A 16,799-nucleotide genomic window follows, 5' to 3' on the forward strand; every position below is an offset into this window, starting at 1 on the left:
CACTTTTCTTTACACGCGTGTAGTGTGCAGCATGCAGCGTGAACCTTCTATGGCCCAGCAGCCTTAAACACCGCAAGCGCAAGGCATTTTTCATGCGAGCAATGCACCTTCTCCATACAAATGCTTCGTTAAACCACCAGCTAAAGTTTTGAATAACTAACGAGGCGGATGTGACATCACATGAAACCCAGGAATTTAAGGCCAAATTAAACCTTGCTTACAGGAAAGATGGTGTCTGGTTGTCTCCCAGGAGACTTGACCATGTGATGTGGGACGTCACACACAAGGAGTCTATAAACGTGATCACATGATGCACAAGCCACTAGATTCTTGCATTAGACAGACAGTCTCCAATCCTCCTCTAGCCAACACCAAGAGGCGCAAGATCAGCCATGTGTCGGATTTCAGAAACTCCCTCACTCTGAAATACAACCAAGAGGAAACTTACCGGCTCATGGGCAGCAACACGTAAGCAAGAACCCGCCGTTTTGGCAGAATGATCATGACCTTTCCTTCTGAACAGGTCCCATGTCCTCCAACCAAACTGGTTGTTCAGACAAACATCCCCCACAAAACTCTGATCAGATATGAAGATCATTCTGGGCTGAAAGCATCGAACCAAAAAAAAGCAGCTTCACGCATCACGCACTAGTGACTCTCCTTTTGCCCTCATCACAATCATCTCCATATCTGTTGCCAACACCCATCAGTGATGGGAATAACGGCGTTAGAAATAAACGGCGTTACTTTTTGTAGTAACGAGTAATCTAACTAATTACTTTTTACATCGTTATAACGCCGTTCCCGTTACTTACAATAAAATGCTCTGCGTTACTTTATTAAAGCTGTTTTCATCTGGCACGCTGCTCATTCAGCCTTTCTTTACTCTGCTTTAGTGTGGGGCGGGGAGACGCGAGACAACGGCATAGTCAGCCAATCAGAGTAGCTTTGGACAACATACGTAGGTAGGCTCCGCCTACTGCACTACTGCGCACACTTTCAATCAGAAGACCCAGCGATGGCGAGCGGTCAGCCCAGCACTGCGCTTTCACACTGGAAATACAGCATTACTTTTCATTACTTGAAATAAAAGGCAAAAATGTCTACGTGCAATGCACATTATGTCGAGGAACAAAGCGTTTGTCCTCGTCAGTGGCCAGTAATTAGTAACAATTTTAATAACTACAAAAATATATTAAATTTGATAGATGTCTTATCTCACATTGTCCCACAAAAATATTAATGTAGTGTAGATAACGTTACTAACTGGTTCTGTTAAGTGTCCATTTCAGTCATTAAACACATTTAACATTCACTTTTATTATGATTACACTAATTGAATTTTTTTTTGGGGGGGGGGGGGGGGGGGGGACGACACAATGTAACGGAATAATTACTTTCCCTGGTAATTAGTTACTTTTATGACCAAGTAACTCCGTTACTAACTCAGTTACTTTTTGGGAAAAGTAACTAGTAACTATAATTACTTTTTGAAAGTAACGTGCCCAACACTGCCCATCATACATCTTTACACACAGAATTCTTTCATTTTGATGCTTCTCACAAACAAGTGTGTTATCGCACAAGGACATGCACTTTAAAGGATTCCTTGGCACCTGGAATCCGGTGGTGTGACTCGTACTCTGACCCTTGGCCACACCCACCAAAGCACTATGACTTGCAAGTCAGTCTAGACAGAGGTCTTGGTACGAGACATCATTATCCTAGAACTGTTTGACACGCATACCTTATTACGTTGCAATAAATATGCAAAAACAGGAAGCAGATAATGAAGCAGCAGATTCTGACTCTAATGACCCAAATCTTAAAGCAAATAAATAACCCACACAATCCATCCAACAACCATATACATGCTGCTTGGCCTGAAAAGTTAAAGAAGCAGCCTTGGGCCCAAAGGCTCGCCAGTTCGATTACTGGGACTGGCGGGGACACACGAAGGGAGTTGAATGAATGAACGAACGGCATTTCTTTCCCCTCCCTCCATGTCATGGCTGAAGTACCCTTAAGCAAGGCACCCAACCCCCAACTGCTTCTCGGACCTGCCTGATCCATCCTGATGCCCTACGTCTGGCTGGAGTCTCATCACATCGCTCCTGTGGAGGACGGCCCCATATGGACAGATGAAAGTTGCACTTGGAAGTAGGGATGTTAACCGATGACCATTTGACCGGTGGTTGACCGAATCAACGTCAACCGGTTAATTTTTTTTTTGGTTGTCGGTGGGAAAAAAAAAAAAAAATCATTTTGAAGCTGCCGATTTTGGAACGGAGAACCTGGAATTCTGTGTTTGTAAACGCTTGGGGCATGCCATGCGGTGTAAGGACGACAGCTGACAAATCAGAAACACCCATTCAGTCATGTCCCGCCCTCCCGCTGCCACTCGGTGAAAGAAAAGTGTAGACACAGGCTTTTTAGCTTACAAATTACTATTCTTTTTTTTTTTTTTAATTATTATTAGAAGGCACATGGAGTTTAGTCCTGCCTTGGCCAGTGCATTCTGAAAGTATGTTTCGGTCTGTAGCCAACAATGCATGTTATTGCAGATCAAACCTCTCCACACAAACTAAAGGCACAGATGCCGACTTTTTCACGGACTAACGGCATTTGCTTATTTAGTAATTTTAATACAGAATTTACTCTGATGAAATTATTCAGACACTCCAACGCTCCCCTAAAAAAAAAAAAAAAAATCGGATCTGCACGAGCCGTGAAAAAGGCGGGCCGTTTGCATCCCTGTTTAAACTCATAGGTTAACCGACTTTAACCGGCTAATGAGGCTCGGTGGTCGGTCAAGATTTTTTTTTTTTAGTTTTCGCCATCCCTACTTGGAAGACGCTCTGGACATCATGCTTTTATGGCTGAGCATTACAGTTGACGCCATCTGTTATCACCCAGATGAGGATGGGTTCCCTTTTGAGTCTGGTTCCTCGTGTCTCGGCTTTTTTTTTTCTTGCCACAGGCTTGCTCATTCGGAATAAAATTAGCTCATGTTTTAAAGCCATTAAAGTTTTGTAAAGCTGCTTTATGACAATGTCTACTGTTAAAAGCACTATAAAAAAATAAACTTGACTCCCTGGGCGCTGTGGCATAACATGGCTGCCCAGTGCTCTGGGTATGGGTGTGCTCATTGCTTACTTGTGCGTGTTCACTGCTTCAGATGGGTTAAATGCAAAGGAGGAATTTGACTGTGCTTGAGTGTACATGACCAAACGAGATCAACCATGAGCTACTGTTCACTTGCGCATCCCCCGGCTCTCGCTTAAATCCGAATGCAAGCAAATCGGAGGAATAGGACACTTATGAATGCAGACTTCAACAAACGATTAACCCTGAAACAAGTAAAGAGCAGCTTTCTCTAAATAGAACGTAGAAGACTGACGGACATGAGAACTGTCTATATATTTGGGGGGGGGGGGGGGGGGGGGGAAGTTGAGAAAATTTTATAAAATCCACCCGATACATTTCATAAATACATTCTTGCCCCTTTTCCACCAAAGCAGTTCCAGGGCTGGTTCGGGGCCAGTGCTTAGTTTGGAACCGGGTTTTCTGTTTCCACTGACAAAGAACTGGCTCTGGGGCCAGAAAAACCAGTTCCAGGCTAGCACCAACTCTCTGCTGGGCCAGAGGAAAGAACCGCTTACATCAGCGGGGGGGGGGGGGGGGGGGGGGGGGCAGAGTTGTTAAGACCAACAACAATAAGACCGTGAAAGATCGCCATTTTTAAGCGACGAAAAGCAGCAGCTGTACAAACGTGAAGTCATCCATTATTATTGTTGTTGCTGCTGCTTCTTCTTCGGTGTTGTTTTTGCTTCGATATTCGCACCAAGGTTTATGCAAACGTAGCGGCGTAACTGACGTATACAGCAGTGTAACTGACGTATACAGTGGCGTAACTGACGTGGCTTCCATTAGCACCGTGAGCTATAGAAAAGCAAACTGGTTCTCAGCTGGCTCGCAAGTTGAACGAGTTGTGAACCAGCACCAGCCCTGGCCCCGAACCAGCCCTGGAACTGATTTGGTGGAAAAGGGGCATCAATCGGTAAACAGGAACTTGATGTGGGACAGACCTGAAAATGGTATACACGGTATAGAACCCCAAGCTGAAGCTCTGTACCAAATATCAAGCAGTTGGGATTTGTAGTTGCTGAGAAAAAAGGGTGTGTGTTTCGGACAGATGGAAATAAACCAGTATTTTTTAAAAATATTATATATGGAATAAAAGAGGATTGGTGTGCTGTTCTAATGGGGTTATGATCAATTCACAATCCATAAGTCAGTCAAGGACAACATGTTTTTTATATTGTATATATAAAAATAAAAACTTTATAGTTAGTTAAATCCATGTGGAATATCCACAAGTCATTCCCTAAACATCCTCCATTTTTCTTGCTCTCTTGAAGTTTAAAAAAAAAAGTCCCGACACCATCCCCATTGTGGGTGCAACTCCTTCCATAACAAACATCTCCTTACTGAAGTCCATGGTGATGCCTTTGTTAATAACCACGTTTTTATCCCTTTACTGTAAAGCTGAGGTTAGGTATCATGTGCGTCAAGTCTGTATGACTCAGCAGTTATTATATAACCGGTAATGAATTAGGAGTGGTCATCTGACTTTTGGTACAATATCCTAACATGACCTCTTCCTTTAACACGGCTGATCCATGCAAACGAGACGGTAGGAGAGATTCCAGGAAAGGAAATCCATTTCATGGACACCAGAGCCAACAATGGATCGCTCATGCTGCCAGTCCTGGTCAAATAAAAATGGTTCAACTATTCAGGTCATGAAGCAGAGCAAGAGGAGAGTATGCAAGCTCGGCGTTAAAGTCTTAAACATGGTATACTGCATGAACTTGACAGACATTAATGCTTCACAGGGCTCAACATTAACTTTTAAACCCACTTGCCCGGGGGGGACATCAGGGTTAATTTCCACTTGGTCCCCCCCCCAATATTATCACTTGCCCCCTATTTTGCAAGTACTTTTTTTTTTTTTAGGAAAACCATAGAATTGTGAATTGCAACATAAAACAAAGATCACACATTGACTTGAAGTTTGGTCACTGGTTACTTTTTACTTCTAATGGACAATTTTATCCAAGAGTTTTTCCTGCCCTAGTCGACTTATTTCCATTACAACAGCTGCATGCATGTGAAAAGTTCAGTGCGTTTGTATAGAACTCTTGGACTGTAGGTTCATTTCTCAATAATGGAGAAACCATAAAATAGAAATCTAGAACAGTTTGTGTGAAGAAAACAGGGTGCCAAGACTTTTGAACAGTACTGCGTTTGAGAATATTTATACATCAGGTTGTTACATCATCCACCTCCAGGTTTTATTTAAAAAAAAACAAAAAAAAAAAAAACCCCACACCATGTCATGACAGACAGGATAATGTGAGCGTTTTATACAGACCTGGCAACCTGTAACAATCAGTGCAGCCAGTCAGTCATGCTACAGTGCAGGGTGTTTTTTTTTTTTAATAAACCTAGGAGGTGGATGATTGGACCAAAAAAAAAAAAAAACCCAACCCTGTGAACTGTGTTCCTCTGATAAAAACAAAGCTCCAGCTCTCTGCTCTTAATCCGTTCTGTTCTTTCAGGATTTATCGCACGTGTGACTTTTTTTTTTTAAAAAACCACTCTGGGTTTTCTGTGTCGAATAAGGAAGTGGCTTCACCTGTAAGAAAATCAAAAACGCTTTCATGAAGGCGCTAACTCGAATGCGAGCAGAAAAAAAAATAAAACGAGATTCTTAAGCAAAAACTCTTCCATCCTCAACTCCGACTGTTTTTGCAAAATACATTTTTAATACAATCGCGAATTTCTCTGGAGTTTTCAGGCTGAGCTCCTCTCGTCGTATTCTTCAACCACTCACTGCCTCGTTGTTCTTGAAGCATTTGCTTCCATTTGTTAACGTTTTGCTTGATCGTGGCGAGACGGTGATGCCTTTTATCTATTTCTCTGTTTGAGCATGCAAAGACGGCGCAAAAATTAACCATATTGAAGACAGATTAAGCCTTGCTTGCTTGAAAGACTGCGTCTGTCTGACCCCAGCTATAATTATATCATGTGATGCGTGACATCATGCACACTGGGTCTATAAACGGTGCGCGTGCCATACTACAACAGCAGGGGGGATATAAAATAACTTGCAAAGCAGTAAATGCATTTCCCACTTGCCCTGGGCAATCGGGCAGTCCTTAATGTCGAGCCCTGCTTTAGAATACTGATCTCAGGTTTCACTTCATTGTGTAGGTTTTTAATTCAGATGGACAAATAGTTGAGAAGTAGTGCGTGTACAGGGAAAATACATACGAGCTACGGATAAAATACGGCACGCGTTAAATTAAAAAGGTTCACGGACTATGGGCTGTGACTCCATAACGACTCTTCAGCAATAAAAATGGAACTGGCTACGTCCCACGTCTGTTCGGAGTCATTTACCCAAAACATTTGAGAATCACTGGTTTAAACTGTTACACTTATTTGTACCACTAGATTAAAAACAAGTGCTGATCATGGCGTTACCTCATGGCGTTCTTCAGTAGTTCGGGCAGGATGTAGTCCAGGGGGAGGGGGATGAACGGGAAGCGGGCAGCCACGTGACCGTTGATGCGAACGCGTGGAGAACTCCCATACTGGTGCTCACACAATCTCCTGCGAGGGTCAAAAACATCACAGCCAGTTGTTTCTCATTAAAAGTCAAATGTCTCCAGTGTTGCGTAACTGCATCTCCTGGAAACAATTACAGGACAAAAACAAGCAGGGTCCAACAGTGTCTCAAATACATAAGACTTTTAGGGTGTTTTCACACTTGGTCCCTTTCAGCCATCTAACCGAACTCAGATCGATGACTCAGCATTTTTTGCACACATGTGAACACTCCAACCGTACCCAGACCCCTTTAAAGCGAACTGAACTGAGACCACCTCAGGAGGTGGTCTCAGTACAGTTCGCTAAAATTCAACGGTACGGTTCGCCTAATCTGCGCATTGTGAACAAAAAGCGCACCGGGTTCACTTCGCCTTTTTCACTGTAGTTTAACCTTCTTCGTTTGCCGTAGTTGGTCACGTGACTGTAGCAGGGAAACTCAACTTCCTTTTGGAACTTACCACAGCCGCTTTACAGTTCTCTGAACTTACTGACTGATGAGTCGGCCACAATTATATAAAAAAATATAATAAATTTATTTTCCTTAATCCGCACTATTTTGATCAAAGAATACAGCAGGGCAAGCATGGCAGCAGACATTTTGATTCAAGAGAAAATTACCCAGAATTCCATGCACTGGGGGTCTGAGGGCTCTAGAGGACCTGGTGTGAACAGAAAGAGGACTGAGGCCCCATCAAAGCTTAACTGGACCAGAAAGAGAACCCAGTCCTCTTTGTAATAAATTCACAGTGTGAACACAAAAAGAACTGAGTTCTTTTTCTGTTGGTCCACTTTTTGGTCCACTTAAAGAGGACTGAGTCTGGTTCCTTTAAAGGGGACCAGGTGCGAAAACACCCTTAGAGCAGCAGTTCTATCGGTATAGATATAATCCGTACATTAAATCAGACCGTGGTACTTTCTTCACGTAATCTTCAAGGTACCATTTTTAAACCAACTTCGCCTTCACACTCGATTCCGGAGACGCACATGAAGCCAGCCGACCCCCAACTGCTGCTCATGCCATGTGACGCAGCAATGTAACGCACTATCGGCCCTCTTCCACAAACAGGAGCTCAGACACCTACAATTGGCTGATGTCGGACTCCGTTCAATAGGGTTTCATCGTTTAATAAATCAAAAGATTAGATAAAACTTTATTGATCCCTTACTAGCAAACTGCTCAGAGTTGAATAAAACACTTCTAATAATGGCATGTTCTTGAAAACTAGCAAACAACTTTGAAGTGGTGACAGTTCTTGGCATGCTTCATCAGTTGTTTTTTTTTTAAAGTTCCATTAAGTCACAGCACTGGTCCATGAAGCATTTAAAACATTCAGAAAACATTGTTCTTTTCACTCAAGACGTACAGGATGAAAAACACCCGCCTGTGATCCTGGTACTGAACAAACTGATTGAGGAAAGTGATTAACTCCCCGCCAGCTCAGACACACACTTCTCCGAGTGCTGGAGGACATCACGTCCAGGTTTGATAGAAAAATGGAGATAAAGTGAAAGAATGAAAAGAACAAAAAGGAGCAGCATGTGCTTACAGCGGAGGAGATGATAAATTCTACTCTCTGTCTGCCCGTCACTAACACGGCTGCTTTGTAGCCATATGTGCTGAAAAAAAAAAAAAAAAAAAAGTCTGCAAACTTACCGAGCCAGAACACGGCCTCGTTTTCAGAGTGGTACATTTGCGTCGTAAAACTAATTTAATTTAAAGGGGAACTGAAGTCATTTTTAAACTTGCTTTTTATTCAGTTACGTTTTCGGTTTTATTAACCTTGTATCGTGATTTGTACTGGCATATTATTACGCTTATTAGCCTTTAGCCACGTCAAATGTACAACCCCGATTCCAAAAAAGTTGGGACAAAGTACAAATTGTAAATAAAAACAGAATGCAATGATGTGGAAGTTTCAAAATTCCATATTTGATTCAGAATAGAACGATGACATATCAAATGTTTAACCTGAGAAAATGTATCATTTAAAGAGAAAAATTAGGTGATTTTAAATTTCATGACAACAACACATCTCAAAAAAGTTGGGACAAGGCCATGTTTCCCACTGTGAGACATCCCCTTTTCTCTTTACAACAGTCTGTAAACGTCTGGGGACTGAGGAGACAAGTTGCTCAAGTTTAGGGATAGGAATGTTAACCCATTCTTGTCTAATGTAGGATTCTAGTTGCTCAACTGTCTTAGGTCTTTTTTGTCGTATCTTCCGTTTTATGATGCGCCAAATGTTTTCTATGGGTGAAAGATCTGGACTGCAGGCTGGCCAGTTCAGTACCCGGACCCTTCTTCTACGCAGCCATGATGCTGTAATTGATGCAGTATGTGGTTTGGCATTGTCATGTTGGAAAATGCAAGGTCTTCCCTGAAAGAGACGTCGTCTGGATGGGAGCATATGTTGCTCTAGAACCTGGATATACCTTTCAGCATTGATGGTGTCTTTCCAGATGTGTAAGCTGCCCATGCCACACGCACTAATGCAACCCCATACCATCAGAGATGCAGGCTTCTGAACTGAGCGCTGACAACAACTTGGGTCGTCCTTCTCCTCTTTAGTCCGAATGACACGGCGTCCCTGATTTCCATAAAGAACTTCAAATTTTGATTCGTCTGACCACAGAACAGTTTTCCACTTTGCCACAGTCCATTTTAAATGAGCCTTGGCCCAGAGAAGACATTTGCGCTTCTGGATCACGTTTAGATACGGCTTCTTCTTTGAACTATAGAGTTTTAGCTGGCAACGGCGGATGGCACGGTGAATTGTGTTCACAGATAATGTTCTCTGGAAATATTCCTGAGCCCATTTTGTGATTTCCAATACAGAAGCATGCCTGTATGTGATGCAGTGCCGTCTAAGGGCCCGAAGATCACGGGCACCCAGTATGATTTTCCGGCCTTGACCCTTACGCACAGAGATTCTTCCAGATTCTCTGAATCTTTTGATGATATTATGCACTGTAGATGATATGTTCAAACTCTTTGCCATTTTACACTGTCGAACTCCTTTCTGATATTGCTCCACTATTTGTCGGCGCAGAATTAGGGGGATTGGTGATCCTCTTCCCATCTTTACTTCTGAGAGCCGCTGCCACTCCAAGATGCTCTTTTTATACCCAGTCATGTTAATGACCTATTGCCAATTGACCTAATGAGTTGCAATTTGGTCCTCCAGCTGTTCCTTTTTTGTACCTTTAACTTTTCCAGCCTCTTATTGCCCCTGTCCCAACTTTGAGATGTGTTGCTGTCATGAAATTTCAAATGAGCCAATATTTGGCATGAAATTTCAAAATGTCTCACTTTTGACATTTGATATGTTGTCTATGTTCTACTGTGAATACAATATCAGTTTTTGAGATTTGTAAATTATTGCATTCCATTTTTATTTACAATTTGTACTTTGTCCCAACTTTTTTGGAATTGGGGTTGTAGCTTGTATGGTCCACAGCAGGCGTCGCTTATCCGCACAACCTTCACAAGACTTGTGCGCGACTTCAAACGTAAAATGTCAGCGCCGCCATTTTGAAAACTGTTCACACAGTGGCCAGATTGCCATATCATTCCAATTTAGAATAATTAGAGATTTGCCAGCTTCAGTGATTGAGATTATTCCATACGACTTCGAACCATCGTCACAAGTCCGTTACGCTGGTATTTACGTCACTGCTGTCGCACGATTAAAACGTGCCAGATCAGTCGACTGGTGGGTTTTCATAATAATAAATGCATGTGTTTGTGATAAATCTATTTCCTACATTAATAAATACAGAAGTACCGGCATCTTTCAGGTTTATTTATTTTTTTTAAATCAAGGCTGAATACTTTCTTCTTTGCCGTTGCCTTTTATTAAAAATCAAATCCATGACTTAATTCTTTCAGCGTGATCACAACGCATGATGAGATATATTGCTTTGGTTAGTGACCACTGCTGTACACTACTTTTCGTGATGCATTGTGGGATACTTTGAGCATACATGTCAACCCCTTTGGGCGTCCACCTGTAGCATCAGAGGAAGGACTCCATAAAGTCAACATAAAATCCTTATAGCCTTCGAATCGCACCAAATTTAATAAATAAGTAAATATAACTTGCCTGAGAACTTTGTCCAGCACGTCGAAAATCGCCTCGCCCGTGCCGATATTGCACACGGGCATGTCTATGATTCTTGACTTCGCCCCTCTGTTTACATCGAAGATCCGCACCAAAACGGCCAGTCGCTTGTCCGCCTTTTTGTCATTGGATTCGTCGATCATCAAGGAAAATGGCGACGTCCGGCAGTGCTGGATGATCGGGAGTGTAGCTTCGGGGGCCAAGCTCTTTGATTATTTGCGTTGTTTTGGTGCGCCTACAGCTGATAGATTTCGCAATCGTACTGTCTGTGCAAATTCGCGGCAACAGTTCTGTCAGGTGGTCCGCAACGGCTAGCGGCAAATTGTGCTGAGCAATAAAATTACAGATCGTAAGGCCATCCTTAAAAAAAAAAAAAATCCGTTTCCTATCCACCGGGTGAGCAAAAAAAATTCAGTCAGGAGGGAGGGATTTTATTTCATTTTTTTATATGGATGGATAAGAAAATCGCAATGCTGTTTGTTTTTCTTTCAGTACTTTATTACAAAAGCAGACACATTTAATAAGATATGACAGTTTAATCAACTGAAACTTGTACAAAAACTAAGTTAGCATTTTAAATGCTGACTGCAACATTTGCAAAACTTACAAAGGTACTTAAAATGTCCGACACACGGACTTTTTGTAGTTCTAAATCGGCCGTTAGGCCTAGTTCGGATGAAGTTACACTATTAAAATGATCACTGAATGATTTGTTTTTCTGAATCTTTACTATTTTGTTGTTCGCTAGAATACCATTTTGCGATTTCACACTTAAGCAAATGTTTGAAAACTCCGGATCTGCTTCCTTCATGGTGGCTGACATTTTTTTGTGCCGCACGGCGCATGCGCAGAGCTGATTCAGTTCTATATTCTGCGCGGAATGCAGGGCTTTCCACAAGCGCCGGCTGCCGGCCATACAGCCGATTACACAATTAAGTCCAGCCGGCTACTTTAATGACTTATTTTTGTAGCCCACAGGCTCTAAATATTAATTTTCGATTTTAATAAAATTAAATGTTTATCTAACGGACTGACAATGTCAAACTGAACCGCACTCATTCAAGTTGTGATTCGCGCTGTTTGTACCGATAATAACCACAAATTCCCCGCCGACTTCGTTGATCAAGGGAGAGTAACTCATCCGCGGCCCCGACATGCGGTGTGAGCGCGCGCACTCGGCGGAGGCAGTAGTGTGTCGGGGCCGTCGGAGGGAACAGAAGCAGAGAGAACGCTTATTTTGTCTCCGGTAAACCAGTCTTCTCTCGTTCAATTACGTGCTGGCATCAAAAGACACCGTTGGTTGTAAATGAACCCAAACTGAGTGGTTGGAGTGTATTTTCATGCACAAATGGAGAAATGTTGGCTGAGTGTGTAATTGTGTAGCCCCACTGCAGACCGTTGTCGTTGTTAATTCATAGCATGCTCAGCTGCGTGAATGTGTCATGCACCGAAAATAAGAGATTTACAAGCCAGGAACGCCTCATGATGCAATACGCAAGAAAAGAAAGAAGATTTACTGCCATTTTACTTTGTATTTGAGTAAAGTGAATAAATAAATGGTCTGTGGAAAATACATTTAATCCTGGGAACTGCGTGCACAGGAGTTTATTTTGTGTTTACTCCCCCCTGGCTGGCTACTTATTTGTCATGGCTGGCTAGTATGAGCCTTAGTGGAAAGCCCTGGGAATGCGTAAATGTCAAGTTCGATTTTAGATTTACGAAGCCGAAAAAAAAAGTCAAAAAACCGGCGTTAAAAAAAAAAAAAAAAAATTTTCAACCATACAAACGGCACTCACCTGGCCAGTGGACCGGAAACAGAACATTTTTTAATAATGGCCTAACTTCTGCTCTTATTACACTTGTTGGTTGATCATCGGTCTAAGGCTTTGCAAACATCGTCATTTGTGGCCGATTCTGTTTCTGGTGCAAATTTCGCTGATGTAGTTTGGACCTCATGCGTTCCCTCACGTCGTAAACTCCAGACGCTGCAACTTTTATATCTCGCACACAAACTGTGCAGTGCGCGTACTCCTCATTTTTCGCCTGAACAATGACACCATTAAATGTCTCCTTCCATTCAGGAAGATACCGCCCGCCGTATCTCATTTTATTTCTCGGTGTTCCCATTCTTTCACTCAGCAGACGCCGTTCAAAAACTCTCGGGTGTAAACAATGTCGCTCTGCACAATGAGAAAATCGTTTGAACAATGACCGTTTGGCGCGTTTAAATGCAGATCGTGCGCATGACCGGAACGAGCGAAGTCTCGCAGTCACGATACTGCACAAGGCTTGAGGAATAAACATCCGGTTTCACATAGTCTGGGTTATCTGCCCCTGCATACACGCTGTTTGTCTATAAAATCGAGCTTTTGTACGTTTTTGCGACGATCAGCTGACGATGTTCAAGTAAGATACACAAAAATTTAGGTCAGAAAATACTGAAAATCTGTAAGACTTCGTTTATACGCCCGTACGCCCTTGAAATGAGCTAAAATCCATATAGGTTGACATGTATGCTCCGAGTGCACTATATAGGGTGTAATAATCCTGACTAAGGTTTCGGACAGCACTACAAAATGGCGTCTTCACTATATAGTGAGTACGGAGCGATTTCAGACACGGAAAACTTCTGGCTTGATTACGTCAGCATTTGAAAGAACGCGCGTCTTTTGACAATGTTGGCAGATGTTGGTCGCTTTGATTTCCGTTGTACGTTTTACGATGTCTCGCACAAGTCTCAACGAATCTTGTTTACAGCCATTGCTTTGACATATGGACTGATATATTACATAGCATATTTCAAACAATTTTTTTTTTTTTTAACAACTTTATTGGGCTACTTACAAAAAATTACATCAATAAGAAATTAACATTTACAAAAATATAAGCAATAATAAAGAAAACAACAAAAACTAAAATTAAGATTAGCCCAAAAGGGTGAGCACGAACGGGAACAAGTCCCATGCTGGGTGCAACCCTTAGCCTTACAAAAGCAATACAATTATATAAAAATTAAATTAAATATGTCTAAAACTAGTTACAACCTGTGGCAGGAACAAGTTGGCGCAAGCGTCCATGTACATGGCCAGTCCGGGTCAAAGAAAGTATCCAGGTGCTTAAACATTAATTTCTTGACACTTAAAGTGAAAGAGGCAGAGCTAGAAAAGGCAATGGAAGTATCCACTGCGCTACAGACACGGTTCCATAATTTAACAATACGGTTAAAAAAAGATGCCTGGTAAGTACTTGTCTTACATAGCGACGGCTTTAGATTGAAGGAATTACTTGCTCGTGTCCTCCCGTGTGATACAAAGGTGACAAAGTTGCTTACGTCTAGATCAATCTCTTTGTACAAGCATTTAAAGAAAAATACAAGATCTTTAAGTTCACGGTCTAGTGCTAGTGGCAAGATGTTTAAAGCCACCAGCCTGTCCTTGTATGACATCTCGCCTATCTTAACTTGGAGAATCCAATTAACTTGCTATAGCGGCGACAAAATAGCGATCAAAAATGCATTCCTGTATTGAATAAAATGGAGATAAATAGAAAATTTATCATAAAAATTGCTTTCAGTTCTCCTTTAAGGAAGAGAGACACACCAGATATGTACAGTGCTCAGCGCAAGAGTGCACCCCGTTTGAAAAGTAACATTTTAAACAATTTCCAAAATGTTCACAAGTTTAATATAACATCTGTTTAAATTCTAACGTGAAAGTAAGGTTAATATAACTTGGATTACACATTTTTCAGTTTTACTCAAATTAGGGTGGTGCAAAAATGAGTACACCCCACAACAAAAACTACTACATCTAGTACTTTTGTATGGCCTCCATGATTTTTAATGATGGCGCCAAGTCTTCTAGGCATGGAATGAGCAAGTTGGCGACATTTTGCAACATCAATCTTTTTCCATTCTTCAACAATGACCTCTTTTAGTGACTGGATGCTGGATGGAGAGCGATGTTCAACTCGTCTCTTCAGAATTCCCCATAGGTGTTCGATTGGGTTCAGATCAGGAGACGTACTTGGCCACTGAAATCACTTTCACCCTGTTCTTCTTCAGAAATCCAACAGTGTGTTTAGTCATGTCAGAAAAGTTCACGATGACCAAGGGCACGGAGTGATGGTAGCATCTTCTCTTTCAGTATAGAGCAATACATCTGTGAATTCATGATGCCATCAATGAAATGCAGCTCCCCGACACCAGCAGCACTCATGCAGCCCCACATAAGGACACTGCCACCACCATGTTTCACTGTAGGCATCAGGCATTTTCCTTTGTATTCCTCACCTTTGCGACGCCATACAGTTTTGAAGCCATCAGTTCCAAAAACATTTATCTTGGTCTCATCACTCCAGAGTATAGAGTCCCAGTAGTCTTCATCTTTGTCAGCATGGGCCCTGGCAAACTCTAGGCGGGCTTTTTTGTGCCTGGGCTTTAGGAGAGGCTTCTTTCGTGGACGGCATCCATGCATGCCGTTCCTCTGCAGCGTACGCCGTATTGTGTCACGGGAAATAGTCACCCCAGTTTGGCTTTCTACTTCTTTAGATAACTGCAGTGAACTTGCATGCCGATTTTCTTCAACCCTTCTCATCAGAAGACGCTCCTGTTGAGGCGTCAACTTCCGTGGACGACCTGGACGTCTCTGTGAGATGGCTGCAGTTCCAGCTTTCTTAAATTTTTGTACCACTTTTGCTACAGTATTCTGAGTGATAAGTAAAGCTTTGCTGATCTTGTAGCCTTCACCTTTGCGGTGTAAAGAAATCAATTTTCTTTCTCAGGTCTTGTGTCATTTCTCTTCCATGTGGTGCCGTTGCTGACGGCATGAAGTGGGGAGGGGTTTTCTTTAACTAACACCCTTTTATAGTCAACTGTCTGCTGGACACCTGTGTAATGACTAGTTAGACTCACCCGCGATTGCATTCTTGTTAAATTAGACGACATTTGTAGTCGACAATTTAGCTTTGCTCCAGAGACTTTCAGTGGGGTGTACTCATTTTTGCACCACCCTAATTTGAGTAAAACTGAAAAATGTGTAATCCAAGTTATATTATTAACCTTACTTTGACGTTAGAAATTAAAAAGATGTTATATTAAACTTTGTCTCGTCAACAGTTTGGAAATTGTTTGTGTTCATTGAGATATTGTTTAAAATGTTACTTTTCAAATGGGGTGGACTCATTTACGCTCAGCACTGTACAAAACTAGGCAAATTCAAACAAGTGCTTCAAATTAAAACAAGCCAGTCTACATAGATATATCATGCAGTGTGGATTTGAATCAAATTAAAGGAAAAGGCAACTTTTGTACAAAATCACCACAAATAGATAGATAAATAGATAAAGTAATCGATCATGGAATTTATAGAGAAAGAACAGACCGCATAACAGTATCTTTTAACTTTTAATAATATGGGCTTGCGCTGAGCTCAGCAAAGATGCGTTCCACCATATTGATCTACTGCGTGACGTCATGCGGCCCACCACTGAAAAGAACTCTTCAGTGCTTCATGGTAATAAGGTAAAAAACCAGTACAATCGCTTCTTCAAAGTTTCACCAAATGGTTTTATTTATGCAACTTAAAGGTCATAATACTGTATAACTTTGGTCGAGTAAAAACATGGAGCAAAAACATGGCTGAATCCTGAATGACTGCTATTTGGATTTGTCCTACCAAGCCTACTGCGCATGCGCGAAGCGGCTCGGCTCTCCCTTTCGGGCGCTCTCGTTTTCTGTTAGAACTTGGTAAAGAAAAAAATAAATAAATATTTACCAGCTTACCGGGTCCATGAACATAAATCTGACAGCTGACAAGGTCGGGATATAAACGAATCGAATACAAGCCACCCGCCGGGACTCCTTACTGTCACAGTGATCTGTCTGTAAACACTGTTTTCAAGGGGCCCAGTGACATCACAGATCAGAGGGAGGCGCATTAACGAAAGATTCTGATTGGTTTATAGTTGCCCACAATCTCAAAATGGCTGACTCCTCCAACT

General features: G+C 41.9%; 1 protein-coding gene across 1 annotated transcript in view; it reads right to left on the reverse strand.

Annotated features, from left to right (window-relative positions):
• Nucleotides 1–16,799, reverse strand: part of bckdk (branched chain ketoacid dehydrogenase kinase) — a 79,019-nt gene that overhangs the window by 20,484 nt on the left and 41,736 nt on the right. Inside the window, exon 8 of the mRNA XM_060913131.1 lies at nucleotides 6,553–6,681. Coding sequence (XP_060769114.1) covers nucleotides 6,553–6,681 — 129 coding nt within the window. The remainder of the gene's footprint in view (nucleotides 1–6,552; nucleotides 6,682–16,799) is intronic.

The sequence above is a fragment of the Neoarius graeffei genome, chromosome 28, assembly GCF_027579695.1.
Source record: "Neoarius graeffei isolate fNeoGra1 chromosome 28, fNeoGra1.pri, whole genome shotgun sequence".
Taxonomy (NCBI): domain Eukaryota; kingdom Metazoa; phylum Chordata; class Actinopteri; order Siluriformes; family Ariidae; genus Neoarius; species Neoarius graeffei.